The 21915-nt window shown below is 40.3% G+C and overlaps 1 protein-coding gene across 1 annotated transcript in view; it reads right to left on the bottom strand.

Annotated features, from left to right (window-relative positions):
- The window catches only part of LOC150077605 (putative fatty acyl-CoA reductase CG5065), a 41050-nt gene extending 28341 nt beyond the window's left edge, over nt 1-12709 (bottom strand). The window contains exon 1 of the mRNA XM_090386661.1: nt 12581-12709. Within this exon, the coding sequence (XP_090242787.1) occupies nt 12581-12703 (123 nt within the window). The 5' untranslated portion in view covers nt 12704-12709. The remainder of the gene's footprint in view (nt 1-12580) is intronic.
- Between the last annotated feature and the right edge of the window lie 9206 nt (nt 12710-21915).

The raw sequence follows: 21915 nt of genomic DNA, 5'->3' as shown, positions 1-21915 counted from the left end.
TTCGTAATTGATATATACAAATCAAAATACCTAAAAGAAACGCGAATGATGTTTTGCATAAACCATGTACCGCGCGTGCTCGGCACAGCGCAACTTTTTTTATTCGTCTGTTTTTTTTAACAACTAGGGAAATATAATGGATTCATTTTTTTCGTGATAAAATTTTAATATTGAGAATAAAAAATAAGATGAAATATTTCCCATATCACAAATAACATAAAAACAATCTCAAAACATTCCACTATATAAAAACAAATATTGCATAAAAAACAAACTTTCTAGAAAAAGTACACAAAAAATTGCAGATTACATGAAAAAAAAATTATTTTCCAAATATTCATGAAAAATTTATTCTAAAAATTGCCATATACAATTTACTTTATTAATATTTGTTGTTGTCGATCTGCTTTGCTCAATAGCTGAGCGATGATTACAGAGGAATGATTCGGATCAAATTGAAGCAATGCTTTTCCATTTAGATGTATGGTCATCATAATCTGCAACGTGTTTAATTGTCACAATGGTTTTAAAGATATTTTCTGGCTTTCTTAATTGAAAAGGTAATTTCGCTCGATTTTAAAGATAAACTGTCTTCGACAAAATCTCTAAAATCATTAATTTTTATTTATTTTATCAGAAAAGTTAAATTTCTTATTCAGTTTTCGCCGTCATGTAACCGAGACGAAAGTTCTTTCACATTCCACGATTTCGGGTAGCATATGTTTAAAATTTCTTTCAATGGTATCGTTATTTTCTTTATTTAATTTAAAATCACCCTGTTGCATTAATAACTTATCCTTTAAGGATAAAACAATGAATTTAATAACTTGTCACGATGTCATTTTTTTTACTTTCGATTTTGATTCATTCAAATTCTTTCCACTTCAACATGCTCTCAATTTTTGCTTCATAATTTCCTTCAGAATTGTACAAATTAGCAATAGCATTGATAGTTCGAATAATTAATTTATATGCTTTTACCATTGTGATTCTATAAAGTTTCTGAAAGGTAAGTGAGTTCCTGCAGGATGTCGATCATTAGTGCTAAATTGTTGTTGTATTTGGGGTTTTTTTGGCACAAGGGCCTCTTGGGCCAGTTCATGATTTGTTTGCCACTATGATCACAGTCTATTATACAGATTAGTGTGTTTCAAATAATTAAACAGTTCCTCGAAATTTGCTTCATTCCCAACAATTAGATAGCCTGCCTTGATGGAATTTGGAGGCCGTGGAGTGTTAAACGTGAGGATAAGAACTCGGGTAAGGACGAGATTCCCATCCTTTCGTATCGATATTCTCTTGACAGCTGTCACTCCTTGGTCTTTTAATTCAGAGCAGATCTCTTCTTCAGAAACATGAAGAAGGTCCCACTCTGATACAACACCTTGTGAAGAATTCAGAGTTTTGTTGGGGTTACGGTGATAGGTATTCCCCCTATGGATGCAGAGTTCAATATTTTTACAGCTTGTTTTGTGCTGGAAACTTCAACCAAAAGGTTGCCAGAACGCAGTCGTTTAACAGATTTTGGTGACCCTGCCAACCCTTCTAATCCTTTCTGGATAAAGAAGGGTGACATCTTTCCAATTGACTGCTCTCCGGTGGAATGGAGAATGAGGAAAAGCGGTGTCACTGATGGTGGTGGTGGTGGTGTATCCTCAGTCCTGGCTCTTTGTGCAGAGGTGTTTTCTGCGTCATCATCTCGATCAGGTAGGGGCCTTGTTGGGGCCCCAGAAGGAATAGGGATTAAATTACTCATATGAGTAAGATAAAAATTTCAGATGCCCTAATTACCTCACCCACCACGGAGCCCTACGAGGGGACGCCCACTCGTGAACTAGCAGGTACTGCGTACACGAATGGGACGCCAAGTTAGCTTAGGAGCACCATACCCACGTTTCCAATAAGCCTTGATCCCGTCCCAGGGCCAAAGGGAGGGAGCCTTATTGGAACGCAGTTGACCCTAGCAGTAAGAACCACCCGCCGATTGATCCCAGTCGGGCCGGTCCGGGACCACCCGTCTTGTCGAAGCAGGGGCCAAAGTGGTGTATTAAGGCTGGGCCCCTCAATCACCAGGATCCCCCCCTTTCCGAATTCCACGGGTCGCGACGCACGGCTGCACACGCCGGATTCCAAAGATGTAACCCTGGAACCAAGATATGGGCGTTAGATCCCAGTGATGCTAATCTGGAAGCCCAGCAGCATCATTGGGAGGTCCCCTCACCACGTACGGGTGCCCACGTCGAGAGGTATTTACAGGCAATGTATAGTTATAGATGTTAAGTCATATGCTCCTGAACCAGCCGATATGTTTTAGATACAATAAAAGTTCTTCAATATTTGCTTCATTTCCTAAGAAATTAGATAAATCAGGTGATATATTCAACATTGAAAGTGATTGAAAAGTCTTTGACTGGATGATTGAATGTAAAGGGACAATCAACCAAAAAATGACGGACCGTAATTTGCGTCTGACAGGATGAGCACTGAGGTGGGTTTTCTCCCAATAATAGGAAGAGATGGGTCTTGCCAATAGCACTTCCTATCGTCCTAAGCCAGAAAGCCACAGCTTTAGATCTTCTTTTATTTGGAACAGTTTATTGTTGGTGTTACTTTTCCAGATATGTGACCAATTATCGAAGCATGCTTTGCGAATGATTGGTTTATAGTCAGTGTGAGGAACTTGAGGATGTTGTGAGAGAGATAATTGAGGATGTTTAGCGGCAAGATTAACACTTTCATTTCCTGGAATGCCAGAATGGCCAAGATAGGATGAGAAGATGAGAAATTCTTCCTTATGGCAGAGATAGCACTGAGGGAGTCGATGTAAATTATGGCAGAGAGATGGAAATCTCAATAATTTTAATAAGTGCTAATTTGATGGCATATAATTCAGCTGTGAAGACGCTGCATGCTAATGGTAATGAGGCTGTAACAGTAAGTGAAGGAAACACTGCAGCAGCCCCTACCGTATAGGCAGTTTTCAATCCGTCAATATAGATTTTATAGGCATGGGAGTTCAGAGTAGAGTGAGCTGAGTGCAACTGCCTGATATTGCAGGGAGGTATGATTTTCTCCACTGAAGAAAGTGCACATCGTAAGAGGCAGAAATGTACGTCCAAGGTGGAACAGGTGCAGTTGTGTCCTGAAAAATATCACTGAAATCGAGATTCCAACTCTGAACAAGCTATTTAATCCTGAGTGAAGCAGGTCTGTTTTCATTTGACTTGCTCTTATAGAACAAATCCTACCGAGTATTATAAATATACTCTCAACTGGGGTGCGATGAAAGACTCCGGATATTAGCAGCGTATTGTAGTAGTAATGTTTTCCTACGAAGATGTAATGGAGGATCATGCGCTTCAATATAAAGACTTTGAACTGGAGAAGTCCTGAAAGCACCCAAAGCAGTCCTCAGAGCACTGTGCTGGATCACATTTAGACGTTGTAAAGCAATGTTTCTGGCAGAGTCATATATTGGACAACCATAATCTAAGCGTGACCGGATTAAAGTTCGTTAAAGATGCATTAAAGTATACCGATCAGCTCCCCAAGACAGGGACGAGACTGATCGGAGTATGTTCACATGCTTTAGACATGTAGTTCTTAAGTGAGTAATGTGAGCTTGGAAGTCAGCTTGCTGTCTAATATCAGATAAAGAAATCTAACGTTAGTCACAAGTGGGATTGGAGTATTATTTATTTGCAAGTCGGGATCAGGATGGAGAATCCGTCGCTTGCAGAAGTGAGTGACAGTATATTTCTTTTCTGATAGTTGATAACCGTTCCGCGAAGTCCAGGATTCTATTTTGTTTATGGCAAGATGGAGTTGCCGTTCGATGGTATTGATACTTTGAGACTGACGGGAAATGGTAAGGTCATCTGCATACATATATGTTTCAACAGTTTTTGGGATATCTTCTGTCATGCCTTTAACTCGGATTGCAAACAGTGTTGGACTAAGTATCAATCTCTGCGGGACTCCTTCCTGAATATGCGAAGCAGAGAGTATGTTTTTATATCGACCTGAAAAGCACGCAATTGCAGGAAATTTTGAATTACTTCAGACAAATGATCCCTAAGTCCCAGATGGTAAATATCCATAAGAATACCATGACGCCAGTTAATGTCAAATGCCTTTTCAAGGTCTAAGTTGAACATAACTAGATGTTGTTTCTTGCAAAGGCATTACCGATGTGAAATTCGGCTTTGATGAGCACGTCTAGGGTTGATCTGTTTTTTCGAAAGCCGAACTGATGATCTGGCAGCAGGTTCGGTGACTCTATGAAGTGAGCATTGTGTGGACTATCCTTTCGAAAATTTTACCCAAGCAACTCGTGACAGATATGGGCCTATAATTTTTAACCAGGGAAGGATCTTTGCCTGGTTTTGGTATGCCAATAATGAAAGAATGGCGCCAGGGAGAAGGATAGGCATTTTCACAGAAGATCAGATTGTAGAAGATCAATAAGGTATGCAAGTCCTTCTCATGTAAATGCTTCAGCATAATGTAATGAATACCATCCGGGTCAGCGGCACTACTGGATGATCTATTTAATGATTTTTTGAGTTCTGTTAACGTAAAGGGTTGGTTGTATGGGAAGGAGGGGCGCGTGAAGAAGTTGATTTTATGCCGTTCTGAAGCTGATTTAATGTTTTGGAAAGAGCCGAAGCAGAGATTGTGGAGAACAATTCTTCTAATGCATTAGCAACTTCTTCAGGTATAGCTAAGTCTTACCCTTTCCAATGATGTATTTGAGAGGTCAGCCGAACAAATTTGCCATTTAGGGCCTGTATACTTCTCCAGATGAGCCGTATGTCGGTGTCTCTTAGTATTAGTAATGGCCGCATGGTGCAAGAAAGCCTATGGCTTATGCTGCACAGGCCAAAAAAAAAAAAAAAAAAAACAAATAAAACAATGATAAAAAAATAAATAAATAAAATAAATAAATAATAATAATTAGTAAAAGAAAAGGAAATTAAACCTATCATCCTATGCGCTTCCCTGACCCGAAGGTACTATCCAGATGATCTTTGAATTTCCCCAAACTGTCAGCCTCTACCACCCATGTAGGCAACTTATTCCAGTAATTTATAACTCGCTGGGTAAAATAAAACTTCCTGCAGTCCAATCTAAACATTCTCCCCCCCGTAACTTGAATTTATGTCCCCTAGTTCTAGCGTCATTTATAACCTAGAATATTCCGTCCTCATTCATTTTGCTGATGCCTCTCACAGCCTTAAACACCTCAATCAAGTCTCCTCTAAGGTGTCTAGTTTCCAAACTCTGCAACCCACATATTCGAAGTCTTTTTCCGATCTCACCAGGCGAGTTACCCGTCTTTGCACCCTTTCAAGAAGCTCGATGTCTTTCTTTAGGTGCAGTCTCCATACTTGAACACAGTATTCCAAGTGTGGTCTAACAAAAGCCTTATATAATGGGATTATCACCTGCCTATCTCTACTTGCAAAAGTTCGATAGATCATCGATAGGACACCATGGGCCTTCCTTGCAACCTGTTTACAATGCTCAGAGAATTTCATGTCTGACCGTATCGTAACACCCAAGTCCCTTTCCTCCAGTACTGGGTTTAGTTGAACTCCACCAAGTGAATAAGTTATTTTGGAATTACTGTTTCCTAGGTGTAATACATTACACTTTGTTGGATTAAAGCATAGCTGCTATTTTTCTGACCATTCCTGAAGTCTATCTAGGTCTCTCTGAAGAAGCTCAGCTTGACAGTGATCATTAACTATTCTACCAATTTTAACATCATCTGCAAATTTAGACATCACGCCCTCTATCCCTTCATCGATGTCGTTTATGAAAATTAAAAACAAGAGTGGTCCTAATACTGAACCTTGGGGAACCCCACTTCTTACATCAACCCAATCTGAGGAATAGCCATTTATCACAACCATCTGCCTCCTGCCCTGAAGCCATCCTGCTATACATCTAAGGATTTTCCCAGTGATTCCAACCTGTTCCAGCTTATAAAGCAACCGTCCATGTGGGACTGAGTCAAAAGCTTTGCTGAATTCTAAATAAACAATGTCGAAATTATTCCCTAAATCCAGCTCGTGGGTGACCCTTTCAAAATAGCGAACCAGATTTGTTAAACATGATTTTCCCTTTACAAAACCATGCTGAGTATCCTTGAGAATTTCAATTCGATCCAAATGATCCTGAATTCCAGGATCCACAATCACAATCACACCACTGAATTCCAGGATCCACAATCACAATCACACCACTGAATTCCAGGATCCACAATCACAATCACACCACTGAATTCCAGGATCCACAATCACAATCACACCACTGAATTCCACAATCACCCTTGATCATTGCCTCCATGATTTTCCCTACAACTGAAGTCAGACTGACAGGTCGATAATTTCCCATTTCACTCTTAGAGCCACCCTTATGTATGGGAGATACATTGGCACTTTTCCAATCCAACGGAATCTCCCCAGAGTCTAATGATGCTCGCATAATTAGCCTCAATGTTTCAATGCACTCACTTGCCGCCTCCCTTAAGATTATAGGGTATATTCCATCAACTCCAGGAGCCTTACTGGCCTGTAGGCTCGAACGTTTTTTCATTAAATAATCTTGCGAAATTTCAATATCATTAATTACATATTTTTCAGCTTCGCTCCCACAATTTCCCATTGCCACAAAATGTTTTTCATTTGTAAATATCGATGCAAAATACTGTTGAGTTCATCTGCAATGGCAGCTGGTGTATTTAATGCTATCCCCTTTCCCTTACGTAAAGGTTTGTCCGATCTGGTTTGTCCTGCTGTTCTTGGCATTTATATATGTGAAGAATTCCTTATCCCCCTCTTTGCTCTGTTTGCTAGTGATTTCTCATAAACTGCCTTTGCCTGTCGAACCTTTTCTGTGGCTCTATTACAGATCATCTTGTAGCTGTTATAGGCTTCAGTACTTTTTATTGCTCTGTAACCTTTCCATGCTACCTTTTTCTGCTCAAGTAATGTGGCAACTTCACTATTCATCCAACTTCGAACCCTCCTCGTGGAGTATTTTTTTTAATGGTATATACGCATTCAAGGCATCTGTGATTAATGTTTTAAAAGCATACCACAGTTCAAATGTATTCATTCTCTGCGCGATATCTGCCCAGTTAATAGAAGCCATGTAGCACCTTAAGGCATCGTAATTTCCTTTTCTGAAATTAAAACTCATTCCTTTGCCTTTTACTGCTGCTACCTCTCTCTCTTCATCATCCACAGTAGAACTCCGTGATCACTTCCTGCTACTGGTTCCTCTACTGTCAGCCCTGTTATGTCATCTGATTCATGTGTGATGATGAGGTCTAGGATATTCTTTTCTCTAGTACTTGCCCTGTCATGTTGATACAAATAACAGTCATCTAGTTGATTTAAAAATTTTGTTCCCCATGTCGAGTTTCCTTCCCATTTACTCCAATCAATTAGAGGCAAATTGAAATCACCCATAATAAGGCATTGACGCTTACTTGCCCATTCCATTTGCATGTAGAGGCTTTCGTCATAATCTTCACAATCACCTGGTCTGTAGGTTAGTCCTACTCGCATTATACCTTTGTTTCCAACTATCTCACACCATACCATACAGATTCTATACTAGCATGTGAAACGTCTGAATCTGGGAAAGCTATCGTCGCACTCAGGCTGCTTCTGATAAGAAGCATTATCCCACCACCCCTTCTATCTACCCTATCCTTCCTAAATACATTATACAAGCCCTACTGAAACTCATCATCCCCAATTTCCGGGATGATGAGCACCACGTCTCCGTAAGCTCTATTATGTCTGCGTTACTTGTTTTAACCAGCAGTTCGAATTCGCTCATTTTATTAACGACACTTCTAACATTACTATATAAACAATTAAGACTTACTGTTCTTGTATATTTAACAACCCTAACACAGCCCTTGAAGATTTTTAGGCTCTCTTCCCTGGCATTAGCTACCCGCTCACTTGAAACGTTTCTGCCCCCAGAACATCTAGGTAATATGTCCATTTGGAGTAACAGATAAGACCTCTTGAGGTATGTGCAAGAGTTACTTTGACCAATATTATCAGATAAACGCGTGTCAGTATTACCCACATCCCCCCTCCCTAACTAGTAGTTTCCCCGAACCTTTAAGGTATCTTCAATAATACTGGCAAAAACGTTTGCACCACCTTTGTTTAAGTGTATCCCGTCTCTACAAAACAAATTCCTTCTACCTACAAGTGTGGGCCATGCTGATAGAAATTTCTCCCCTAAAGCCTTGCAGAGTCCTTCAAGTCTTGAGTTAATCCACAAGGCTTTTAACATATAATCCCTCCTATCGTGTTTGGGAAGAATTGCAGACACACAGACATTGTGGCCTAGCTCGCGGCATTTCCTCAGCATGGTCCTGTATTTTTCCAACAAATCGTCTGATCGTGTACTTTTAATATCATTAGTCCCCACATGAATAATAATATTCTCTTTATCCCCCTTAAAATCTGACAATCTTTTGGTGACATTATTAATAGTTGCTCCCGGCAGACATACCCTGGTTCTATTTCACCTATCCTTATTACAAAAAATATTCCCCGTTTCCTCTTGTTATGGTTCAGGCAAAGGTAATTCATGAGTCACGTTTCGCTTTACGTCTAATTTTTCTTTCTTTCTTTTAGTCGCTTAGAGGATATGAAATTACTGGTGGTAGGATACACGCGGAAATTATTACAAGCACGATTTTTATTCTGTTTGGCATTAAAATACACTGTATTCCACCAGTGATTTCGATGGGTGTGATATGTCTTGGATTTTGCAATGGAAACATTATCCGCAGACAATCTGGTTGGTTATGTAAATGATTACGTCATCAATTGAATTCTGTTGAACATAAATTGCCTACGTGGATAGCACAAGTTAAACCCCGTAGGATTTCCGTCCTCCCCACAATGGATGGAAAAGACACGAGTTCGAGTCCCGTCGATGACGAGAGGAATTTTTATGGGCCTTTTTTCACAAGTGGCTGAGTTAGTCGGTCTGAGGAAAGGGTAGCATGGTTTTTTACTTCTAGAAACTCGAGTTTTTCGTCCAGTAAACAGAAAATAGACCTCAGAACCCATGCAATTTAAAACAGTTTACACGGAGCAATATGGCCTTTGTCACTGATGCTCCTATAACCCTACTACTACTGCAATGTAGGTGTTATTTTGTATGTAAGTATCGTTGTGTATATACAGTATAAAATTGTTAAATCTATGTTCCAATGGTTTTGATGTGCATGGAACAAGTGCCCAATATACCTCATCCTAGATGTAGTTCGGAGCTGTACTGCGGAATTATCCTAAAAATTACAACATTTACTACGATAAAACTGAGGTATTCCTTTTAATTAAATCGGTCAAATACCACACTAAATATGAAAATGTCTGGCGTGTATTAATTGATACCCATTGAATTTAAAAGTTAAATCGTAACAACTAAAATACACTGGTGTGAAAAACTTAAAGACCAACACTATTTCTCAAGGTTACAACCACAAAATCCAACGAAACGGCCTGTTGCAATTTGCATAACTGTGGCCGTTCAGTAGAAAGCTTGAATTTGAATTTGAACACGCAAAAATTTGAATCGTGATGAGAGGGCTCACATAAACAGATAAAAGCAGAATTACAGCAGTTATGTGAAAATTACCGAATGCTGAGGATATCGCGGTTTACTGTGGCCAGGCGACTCCACAAAGGTGGACTGTTTGCCCGACGGCCAGTACGCTGTGTCCCTTTAACACCTGCCCATCGGAGACACCGTTTACAGTGGTGCACCGAACACAAGGACTGGACAGCAGCGCAATGGGGTAAGGTGCTCTTTACTGATGAGAGTAGTTTCAATCTCAGCAGCAATTCTGGACGCCAGATTGGCTGACGTCCAGAATTGCTGACGTCCAGCAATTCTGGACGTCAGCTAATCTGGCGAGAGATTGGCACACGGTATCACCCCGCAAACATCACTGAAAGGAATCGATATGGCGGTCGAGGTGTTCTCGCCTGGGGAGAAATTATCTTGGATGGACGTACACAACTCCAGATACTGGAAGGCGGTACTGCAACCGGTGCACGCTACTGTATTCAGGTAATCCTTCCCCATGTGCGTCTGTTCCGACGTGCCATTACCCCGAGTTCGTGTTTATGGATCATAACGCCACACCCCCATCCCACTGCGGCTGTTGATATGCTTTTGGAAAGTGAGGACATTGTTCGTATGGATTGGCCTGCCGATTCCCCAGGCCGATCTAAATTCCATCGAACACATATGGGACGCTCTGGGGAGACGCCTACCGGCACGTCCACACACACCAGAAAATATTCACCAGCTGAAGATGGCGCTGACAGAGGAATGGAGATTGTTACCGCAAAAACTTATCAACAACATTTTTCTAAGTATGGACAGGCGGTGCAAAGCCTGCATCGACATTAGGGATGGCCATGTCTCCTACTGAGGACCACCTCTTCCCTTTGTTCCATCTTTGGCAGTGATGCATCTGTATCGTGGCAACCAGTGCTATGTTGCCATTTTTGAATAAAGTCCCTCTGTACCGTTTTGTTTCCGTTGTTGTGTAGGTGTTGTTTCCTTCATCATTTCTGTGCCTTACGAGGTTCCTTTGGTGTGCTTTTCCCATATCCAGGCCACTCCTATGAGAAGCTACAGGGGAAAACCTGACTGGTCCTCAAGTTTTGCACATCAGTGTAGTTAGTAAATGAAAGATCATAAGGCTCTTGATGCTCTCCCAACTAAAATGGCGAACAATAGAAGAATTAAGGATAAAACCAAATGGTAAAACGCTAAAAACAAAACAAAAATTATTATTTTAGTTTTGTTTTTAGCGTAATAATCCACCCGAATAATTAAATTCGTATGCTGTGCAATGTGTCTTATGTCTGTAAATTGCGTGTGTTCTCTGGTCGATTTACCTGTTTTGCTGGACGAAAAAACGCCGGAGACCGACTAACTCAGCCACGGAGTGAAAAAAGCCCATTAAAGTTCCTCGCGTCATCGACGGGATTCGAACCCGGGCTTTTTCCACCGGGTATGAGGAGGACGGTGACCATACCACTGTGCTACTCGCGCAGACAAAGGTAAAACGCAGGATGATCAAGTTTCTTAGAAGTAAACTATACAAATTCCAGATAACTAAAAGCAATGCTCCGTATTAATAAAACACGAGACCCGCTGAAAATTTTGTTCACCTCTCATACAGACAAGAGCTTTTATTAGTGGCAAATGATAGCAGAAAGTAAGCTTATAAAGAATGAGCCAAAAAGAGAGAGATCCAAAACTTTCCACATCACCTGTCGATCTCCTCCAATCTTCTGTGTAGTTCTTCCTTAAATTTATTAAACTACACACCTTTAAAACAGCAGATGGAAGCTTCTTCCAGCCGTCTATCACCCGCTCTCTGAAGGCGAACCTCGACACATCTCCCCTGCAATCGCTCTTCCACAATTTGAATTTATATCCCTACATAGGGCATACTCTGAGCAAGAGAAAGAATCCCATCAGCAGAACTTGTTCAATCCATTCAAAGCTATAAACACCTTAACCAGACATCTCGCAGGCGCTAAGTCGCCAGAAACTGCAATTTGCAGACTGAAGCCTTTCTTTTGGTGAGAGCACTCCTTTTCCACCCTGGAGCTGGTCAACCTTTCTCTATGACTGGAGGAGAACAGGCTCCAGTTCTCTTCATAATGTCTGGAAATTGGAACTCCCTCGATCTTCTTGGATCATGCAAAACATGCTTTTTCGCCACATTCTAGAAAATTCCACTACACAGGGCTGGATTAAAATTTGAATAAATTTTAATCCAGTCCTGTGTAAATAATAAATTTTAAAAATGAATATTTCAGCTTCTTTTGTGGTAGCTTTAAACTAAGATTTTTTATGGCAGAGAAAAATAGCTGAAGAATGCCTTTCAAGAAAAAAAAATGGACTGTTATTATTTATTTCTGATATTAATGACCAAATCGTGCGCGATTAAGTTCACTTCAAAAATAATACTCAAATATGAAACGTGTAAAATATGCCTAATATCCTTTTCAGAATAATAATTCAGGAAGAACAAATTAAATTTCGACACTGCCTTTATCGGTGTACCAACTGCAGCTTCATTGATGACCTTGCTTAAAGCATTTCAGTCATTCATTTCGAAATTGGTAAAGATTAATGATCTTGACGAAATTCTCTCGAAGTGTTTGAGAAGCGAAACACGATTTTCATCCATTTACTGAAAACATAAATCAGTTGGGAGTGGTCACTTCCTGCCATTGTAGACGAGTGTTTTTTGTTCGTCTCTTTTGGTAGAAGTACACGTCCCTTGTTCAAAACCACATGATGCCACAAATACGGTAATTTTTTATGGTGTTTATCTTACACACTTCGAACCCTATGTGGTCGTCCCACAGAATAAACGGAAAACTCTGCAGTTAATCAGCGATCTACAGAAATGATATTCAAATTACCATGCGTAACTAAGAAATAATCTCTTAAAATTATTGTGAATGTAGCTCATACGTCTCCTTATGAACTGACTTACCTGGCCAACCAGTCCTGTAACTCCTGTTATAAGAAGTGTTCTGCCGTTGAAGAATTCTGCAATACGTCCAGGAATTTCCTCTTTGCCATCCTCGAGTAGGGTTTCACTTCCTGCTGATGACATTCCAATATGCTTTTGGGCTGTTTAACATAAAAAAAAATATTTTTTATGGCAATTAATATGATTAATTCATATACTGCTCGGCCACTTTATTAGAGCTAAGATATATCTCTTACAAATTTAAATATTTGTTTTTGCTAAAAGTAAGGTTAAAGTTTGAAGAACGCTAGATTTAGTAATGGACAGTTTTAAGCGTGAGAATTAAGAATAGTAGCAAAGGGGTAAAGAAGTAATTCAAATAATACGAGACAGCAAACAGGGACAGCAGAACTAGGTAAAGGGGTGCCATTTGAGAACAGGCGTGAAGGGGTTGCTTAAGGAAGAGCAATAGGACGTGAAACGGGATTATATGAAGCGCCTCCTTTGATCTACGACAGCGTTAGAACCAAAACAGGAAATGATTGGACTTCCAGTGTTCGCGTCAAAATTAAACGTCGTCAGGCTGACTGATCTTGGGGTGTTCGGATACTTTTAGAGAGAAAGGTGTGAAACGAAAATGAGGTTGGAGTTTTTTGGAGGTTGCCGGTGGACATGAAAGGATCATGCTGCCTGTGAGAAAAAAATAAGAAAGTTCTCGAAAAGGGTTGGTTTGTGCGCTGGGGAGACAGCTTGGGAGAATTGTGTTAGCAAATAGGAGGGAACGAAAAATTTAAACAGAAAAAGAAGATTGGTTAGAGTCCTTGGGGGAGGCGTGCCAAACTTGGAGGGAAGGGTTTGGGGAGAGAAAATTTGAGAAAAAGAGCATTCTGCGGCTGACTTCTGTGTAGTATTTTTGGTATTTTGGTATGTTGAGGGTCTAAAAGTGTGTGGGATATGTACAATGTAGTATGTTGGGCCTATTGTTCATCCGGCCTGCTAGCCGCCGGGCCCCTAGTGGGGCCCGACGTTACAAATACCAGCCACGGGAAGGCCGGCCGGGTGTAACCAGTGATTGAATCAGTACTCTGGCAGGTCATGCCACCTACTTTCCTGGGATTTCAGTGGCCAGGACCAAAATAAATAAAATAAAAATTAGAAAAATAAATAGTCGAGAGGATGTTTTATTGCGAATTTGGGTTTTTGCTTTAGGAGCACTGTTTGGGGTTTTACGCTGAAAGTTTTGCTAAAGCCTAATTGGGTCGGGCAAGAATTTTGGTGTGGCTTAGAATTTTGATGTAGGGCTAATCACTGTGTGAGATGACAGATTTGGGTGGGGAGACAAAAGGCTGGGGGGGCTGAAATAGTAAGCAGAGGGGTCGATAGGGAAGGTGACCCCCGTTTTTCAGTGGGGTATGTCCATGCCTCACCAGAGGGAAATAGGGTTGGCAGGGGGGAAGGGAGCGTGTCTGTCCCCCCACCAGGGATTAGGATTTTAAAGAAATCTTGCAGGTGCGAGATTTGATAGCCAGATGGCACTCTAGTTCTGATGTCATTCCGGTTATCATCATTTCTGTGTGGTGTGGTCTAAGGGGAGAGGGTCGTGAGTTGTGGGTTGAAATAGAGGTAGGCGAGTTTGGTAATGTAGGCCCTTGTAAAGAGAATGAGCCAGGCATGTACACCTGTGAATATATCGTCTGCACAAGAAGGTGCGTCATGTCAAGAGTGTCCGCACTGTCTCGACAGCTGCGCTCCAGGTTTTAAACGGTTGCCTACATCTGGATCTCCAAATCGCTTATCGAGGTTTTTGCTGTTGCTTTAGACATGCCATTCCAGTTTACTTTTTAGACTTCACTGTTAATATCCACTGTGATCCTAAAATCGAAAAAACTCGTTGCTGGAACCACCTGGTTCAACTCTGGCAAGGTCGGTGGTCTTCTTCTTCAAAAGATATGGTCACAAGAAAATTTATTCCATCTGTGTCCTTTGCCTTACAAAAGTCTATTCTAAAATGGTTCAGTCCGAGTCTCCGCACTCTTTTTCTTCTAACTGGTCATGGTTCTCTTCGTGCTATCGCTATGTCTGATTCACCCCTCTGTAACTGTGGCAGCCCAGAAGACTGGCAGCATGTTCTTTTCACGTGTGCATATTACTTGGATCTTCGTCAGCCTCTGTCTACTCAGTGTCAACCATTCTCCCCAGGCAATTAGTCTTCTCTCTTGCACTCCAAAGAAAAATTATCTTCTGCAAGATTTTGCACATAGTCTTTGCCAGACGTGGACAAATCATCAGTAGTGCCCCAATTCCAGGAACTACTCCTATTCCAGCTCTACCTCCAGCCCAGAGCAGCATCTCTATCATCGCCATCTCGTGATACCACCACCATCGTCACTTCCACCATTTTTTTTATTATTATTATTATTTTTTATTATTTTTTTCCCATTTTATTAACTTATTTTTATCTTTATTTTTACTGTATTTTATTTTATTATTTTTTTTTTATCTTTAATTTTTCTGATTATTTTACTATTATTTTATTTTATTTTATTATTTTTTAATTTATTGTTAAAATTAACTTTATTTGCTCATATTTTGAATGATTCGACATTCAGTACGTGACACTCGAGGTTTGTTGCGGTTCGCGCTCAGTTGTGGCCCGCCTCCTCGCGGCGTAGACGGGTATCAGGGCGCACCTCCCTTGTGCTTGTTGCTTCCTGATAGCAAAGCGGCCAGAAACAACTAAGCAAACACATACACGGCACAAACATAGCATTATAACACATTTTTCTGGCCTTTATGCAGAGTTTTTGTAACATCACAGTGTTTCTTGTTGTGGTTTAATTCCCGTAATTGATAAGGCTCGCTATCATGGGACGCTTGCAAAAGAAGTTCCACACTTAATTAAATGTTTGTTTTTCTTTATTACATCAAACATTCCACCAGTGAGTGATTGACAAACACGTGGAAAACATATTGACAAACATGAATGAATGAACACACGGAAAATTTCCGTGTTATTTGATTTTTGTTTTTGTGTAATGGCGCTGACTTTTCTAATTTACAGACGACAGGAAAATGATCCAACAACGTAATTTAACACTCTGCTTGGGAAGAGAGTGATGGTGTGTGCAGAAAGGTCAAAAGAACAGTTGGAAACCTGTTGAGAAATGTACATGTGACCAGTGTTAATTAGGGTAAGGTACTGCTGATCCAATAAGATTTATTATGATCTGCCTCCTCCCCTTTGAAGTGACCACGTAAGGTTCATGTATTTCGGCATACTAATAGATCAGAGGAATTTATAATCAATCATTTAGAGTCTTAGACAATTAATATAATCGTTAAACGTATTTACCATGCCCCGGTTTAAATCATGATACAGTCAAACGCGTATGCTGTTGTTGTCAAATGAACAAAAGCCAAACGCGTATACTGTTGTTGTTGGGTTTTAGGAGCATCAGCGACTAAGCCCATATCTGTCTGTAAATTGCGTGTGTTCTGGGGTCGATTTTCTGTTTGCTGGACGAAAAACTGAATTTCTGGGAGAAAAAACCACGCTACCTCTCCTGAGACCGACTAACTCAGCCACACCGTTGTGAAAAAGACCCATAAAAATTCCTCCCTCATCGACGGGATTCGAACTCAAGTCTTTTCTCCCCAGTGTGGGGAGAACGGCGATCCTACCAACTGTGCTACCCACGAGGGGCTCCTTCAGGATGACTTGAACAGACTTCGAAGATGATCAAGACGTGGCAGCTATGTTTTAATGCTATGTTTAAATGGCCAGAAACAACACAAAAACACACACACTGCACAAACATAACGCTACACACACACTTCTGGCCTTTTAAAGAGTACAAACAGTGTACCAAGGTGGAGTTGAACTAAAGTTCAGGTGCCGTCCTATATAAGATACCATACATGTCTACATGTTTTTATGCTGCTAAATGCAAGATTTTACACTTGGGGAACAGCAACCCACAAATAAATATACATTTGATGGGGTTCAATTAAAAACAGTGGAGGGAAAGGGATCTGAGAGTTACGAAACAGGCAAATAAACAATCGACCGCTGCATCTCCGTGAATCCAAGAGGAGGAAGAGGAACGTACACTGCTCGACAAAATTAACAGAACACGTAGTGTAACTCGTGCAGCTTGCAACGAAACCCGGGACAAAATTTGGTACGGTAGGGTACCATAGAATATTGATGAAATGAGAAGAAAGCAGAAAACTTCGGACAAGAACAAGGGACGTTTATAGGGGTTGTATAAGAATTGCTAAAAGGTCACATTACAGAAGTAGATATAAGATGCTTGAAAATATGGTCACATGACATCAGTACGGCGTAGTTCCCCCCTACAACAGCTAAACAGGCCTGACAGGAATGTACCATGCTCGATATAAGGGTGTCTATAATATTCTGGGGCAACAAATCCCATTCTTCCACCAGCGGAGATCTTAGCTCACCACGTGACTGAGGAGTTGGCTGTCGGTGCCAAATTCTACGCCCAAGGGCGTTCAACGCACGTGTTCGATCGGATTTAAGTCTGGTGATCGCTCTGGCCAAGGCAGTCGCTGGATATCTTGTTTCATTCCTCCAACCCTTGAACTCCATGTGCAATGGCGTTGTCGTGCATGAAAATAAACTATGGGCAAACCATACTCCTAACAATTCGCACATAAGGTTCAAGGATCTGTTCTCGATACTTCTTCGCAGTTTCGATATCCATATCAAAAACATGAAGAGGAGTGCAGCCGTTGATAATTATTGCATCCCACACGAGAATACCGGCTCAACTGTGAGTGTCCCTTTCTCTGATGGTCGAATGATGGTAGCGCATTCCTCGTTGTTTTTAGATGAAATAAAGTGCAGGTTCTGTTTATCGGCTAAAACGGCATTCATCAGCGAAATAAACTGCACCCCTTTTGTCAGGGCTCCAAGTCACGTGTTCATGGCACCAGTTTCGACGAGGTCTGCGCTGGTTTGCGGTTAATGAGATACAAACCACTGGTATCCTTGCGTAGAGTCCGCTTGAATTGCGCCTTATTAACACAATCTGGTTGGAAATGTTTTCACCTGTGGCCACAGCAACCTCAAGAGACAGTGGATAACAGCATATCGTAGGGTTTCTATCTGGCTATTAGAGCCAGATAACGGTCTGTTATGGATGGCGTGGCCCTCGGGCGACCCAAAAAAAAAAAAAACTATTATATTAGGGTCACCCGGAAAGGAATTTCATATACCCATGTGTACTATGTATCTAAATTGGGTCTAGTCGGTTTGCCGGAGACCGACTAATTCAGCCACGGAGTGAAAAAGGCCCATTAAAGTTCTTCGCGTCATAGACGGGATTCGAACCTTGTCCTTTTCCACCCGGACAAGACCTTCCCTTAACAAACCCATGCAGTGTCTGAACTATAACTGCAGTCTTGTCTAGATGATCCTGCAATGCTTCTTTAACCAGTGACTCCATTATTTTCCTGGAACAGAAGTTAAACTAACAGATCAATAATTATTTTTGTTACCCTTTATGAATTGGAGATACATTTTCACATGTTCAGTCCATGTGGACCTCCCTGGAATCCAAGAATGCTCATAATTATGGCTAAGGGTTTGCTTACTTCCCTCGCTGCCTTCTTCAATATGGTCCTTTTTTATGTTTAACTTCAACAATTTCTCCTCCACTTTGCTCTCAGTTATTACACAATCAATGAGCTCCCTGTCAGAGTTTGATAAACTTCTGGCGTCCACTTCCCTATGATAGATCGATAGATTGAATTCCTCATGAGTGAATGTTTATCCTGCTTAGGTAAGTGACAAACTTACCTAAGCATGATAATCAACAGTCAAACCATCGATATCAAGTGGACCAATCTGATTCATCCTCTTTCTTCTAGAGCAACGGTGGGCAAATGAGGCTCTCAGAGCCGCATGCGGCTCTTCGTTGAGTTAAGTGCGGCTCCCATTAAAAATTTAAATCCGTTTTTTTTTTTATTATTATTATTATTATTTCAGAACTTTTTTCACTGAATCTTGTTAAATTAACTAAGTAACTAATATTTTGTTATACTGATTTTATGTTGTGTTTATTTATTATTTTTTTTTTTATGTCTAGATATTTTGCTATTTTTATTTTGATTATAAATAAATCCGCGCGCATTTACACTGTTGGCGCCATCAGCGGACTTGTGCAACACTACACCGGGAGTGGGTAGAAAATGTGACCAAACCTCTCCCATAAGAGTTTCAATTTCAGACTTTGGAATTAAATTTATTTAAGTTTTTGATAACATGACCTCAGAAAATATCAAAAAACGAAAATACGAACAAGAAAATAGAATCTTTCAAGAAGAACGAGTAGAAAATTTTGCTTTTATTGACAATAATGTTAAGTCGTTGTGTCTTATTTGTAAAGTTACAATTGCAAACTACAAAGTAAGCAATTTACATCAACATTACGAAGTAAGTCATCCGCACTTTTCAACTCAATATCCACTCAATTCAAAACTGCGAACAGAGAAACTTAAGTCCTTGCAATCTGGTTTTTTGATAGCTTGAAATATTGCTCATGCCAAACGTCCATATGGAAAAGGAGAATTCATTAAAAGAAACTTGGAAGAAGTGGTTAAAGTTTGGATCCAGATAATACAAAACTGCATCGCACAGGTTCCTATGTCACGCCGTACAACTGAGCATCGCATTAGTTCAATTAGTAAAAATGTTGAAAATAGTTTGATGTGGGATTTGAAAAATTGTACAGCATTTAGTTTAGCTCTCGACGAGTCTACAGAAATTCAGGATGATCCACAATTGGCCGTTTTTGTCAGCTATGTATCTGCTGACGTAAATGTGAAGGAAGAAATGTTAGACCTAGTAGCTCTTATCGAAACAACTCGCGGTATCGATGTTAGAAATGCGCTTGATGAAGTAATGAACAGGTTTGAATTGCCTCGTGATAAACTTGTAAGTGTTGCGAATGACGGAGCACCTGCAATGATAGTAAAAAACCAAGGTCTCATTGGTCTTTTAAACAACGATCCTAAAATTTCACGTTTCTTACCTCTTCACTGCATAATTCACCGCGAGCATCTCATAGCGAAGTACTTCAAATACGAAAATGTGTGGAAGATTGTTTTACAGATTGTGAATTTAATTAGAACAAATGCCAAAACACATCGCCAATTTAAGAACTTTTTAGAAGAGTTGCGAGGGAATGACGAAACAGATGAATTGCCCAGTGATTTATCCCTATGGTGTGTTGTAAGGTGGCTGTCAACTTACAATGTTTTGAGCCGTTTTGTGGAACTCCTAAATCCTATCATAACATTTACAAAAGAAAAAGGAAAAAAATACCCAGAATTAGAAAATGAAACTTGGCTTTCTGACTTAATGTTCCTTACAGACATTATAGAACATTTGCAAACACTTAATTTAGCTTTACAAGGAAAGGAAAAAATTATTATTGATTTGTCACAAACTGTATTTAGTTTTGAAGCTAAACTTCGGCTTTTTGTGTGCGATCTTAAGAACAAAATATTTAATCATTTTCCATGAGTAAAAGCAAATATAATTAATATCAAAGAAGAAAAGTTAGACGAATACAAAGAAAAATTGGAAGAATTGCAAGCAGATTTCAAACATAGGTTTGAAGATTTGAAAAGTTTGAAATCTATATTTGCATATTTTGTGAACCCATTTATTTGTGATATTATTGAAGATGGATTTCCAATTTCTGAAATAATACTTGTTGAAAAAGCGGCTGGGGAATTGGCGTTATTAGAGATAAAAGAGGATCAGGCATTGCAAATGCAGCACAAATCTACTTCTATAATTGAATTTTGGAAACTCGTGCCAGAATCAAAATATCCTCATTTAAAGAAAGCTGCTTGCCATCTAATTTCAATTTTTGGTACAACATATTGCTGTGAATCTTTGTACTCCACAATGAAGTTTGTGAAATCGAAATATCGTCCACAGTTGACCAATCATCACCTCACTGAATTGCTGCGAACGGCTTTAACAAATTTTGCGCAAAATTTCAAGTATAATATTTAACGAAGACCAAAGGTCTTCGTTAAATATTATACTTTTTATTAATGCATTTTTATTATATTTTATTTTTATTATTAAAATTTTGAAATAATTATTTTGTATTTTCTTTCTTTTAATTATATTTTCTTATATATGTATACTTTACATAGCACTTAAGACTTGTAGAATATATAATCATATTAATTAAATTAAATTTGAATATTTAATGCTATGTAACTATGGTGTGGCTCTTTATAATATATGAAAAACCGGAATGCGGCTCTCATTGACCTCAGGCGTGCCCACCCCTGTTCTAGAGTTTACATAAGTAAAGATGTCTTTGTTGTTTTTCTTGGTATCCTTTACCAAATATTTCTCGTGATCAGCCTTCGTCTGCCTAACCTCCTTTTTGTGGCTTGATTACAGACTAGCTTATACACTGAGTGATCACTGAATTATGGCCACCCTTATGAAACGTGAATGCGACCCTTTGACCACGTGAGGTACGAGGGTGCGCAGTTAGTCGACCTACGTAGCATAGACAAGGTGTCAGTAGTTCAGTAGGTAGTAAAATTCCCAGCGTGATGGGTAAAAGGAAGCATTTATCGGACTTTGATAAAGGACAGATTGTGGGTGCTCGACGAGCTGCTGCCTCGATTTCCCAAACGGCCGAACTGGTAGGGTGTCGAGAGCCGCCGTAGTTAAAGTGTGCCCGGACTGGCGTCAAAATGGTCAAACAACGACCAGACGGCAAAACTGCAAAGGTCAGCGAAAGGTTGGTGTTAGAGGTGAGCGCCGGGTCCGACGACTCTTATAGGCGAACAGGCGCAGCACCGTTGAAGAGTTGACTATCCAATACAACATGGGCCAACCGGAAACAATAGCTGGCATGACCATGCGTAGCACGCTCGCACGTATGGGCTATAGCAGCAGACTACCCCTACGGCATCCTCTCCTACACAAGGTTCATCGGAGTAAAAGACTCGCCTGGTGCAAAGAGCATGCAAGTTAGATGTTAGAAGACTGGAAAGTTTGCTGGTCGGATGAGTCACGTTATTTACTCCACACCGTGGATGGTCGTGTACGGATTTGGCATCAACAACATGAGGCTCTTCATCCATCATGCATGGTAACAAAAGTGCAGGCCGGTGGAGGCGGTTGTATGGTGTGGGGCATGCACTGGCAGGAACTTTGACCCCTGGTGCATGTGGAACAACGTATCACTGGTGTCCGCTATCGTCAACTGCTTGCTAACTGTGTACACCCCGCTATGTTACACTTTTTTCCCGAATGTCGATGGTGTCTTCTAAGATGGCAATGCGCC

This window comes from Mastigoproctus giganteus, chromosome 12 (genome assembly GCF_048544385.1).
Source record: "Mastigoproctus giganteus isolate SK-2022 chromosome 12, ASM4854438v1, whole genome shotgun sequence".
NCBI lineage: Eukaryota > Metazoa > Arthropoda > Arachnida > Uropygi > Thelyphonidae > Mastigoproctus > Mastigoproctus giganteus.
The sequence above is the reverse complement of the archived record's forward strand: the minus strand, read 5'-3'. Positions and strand labels throughout refer to the sequence as shown.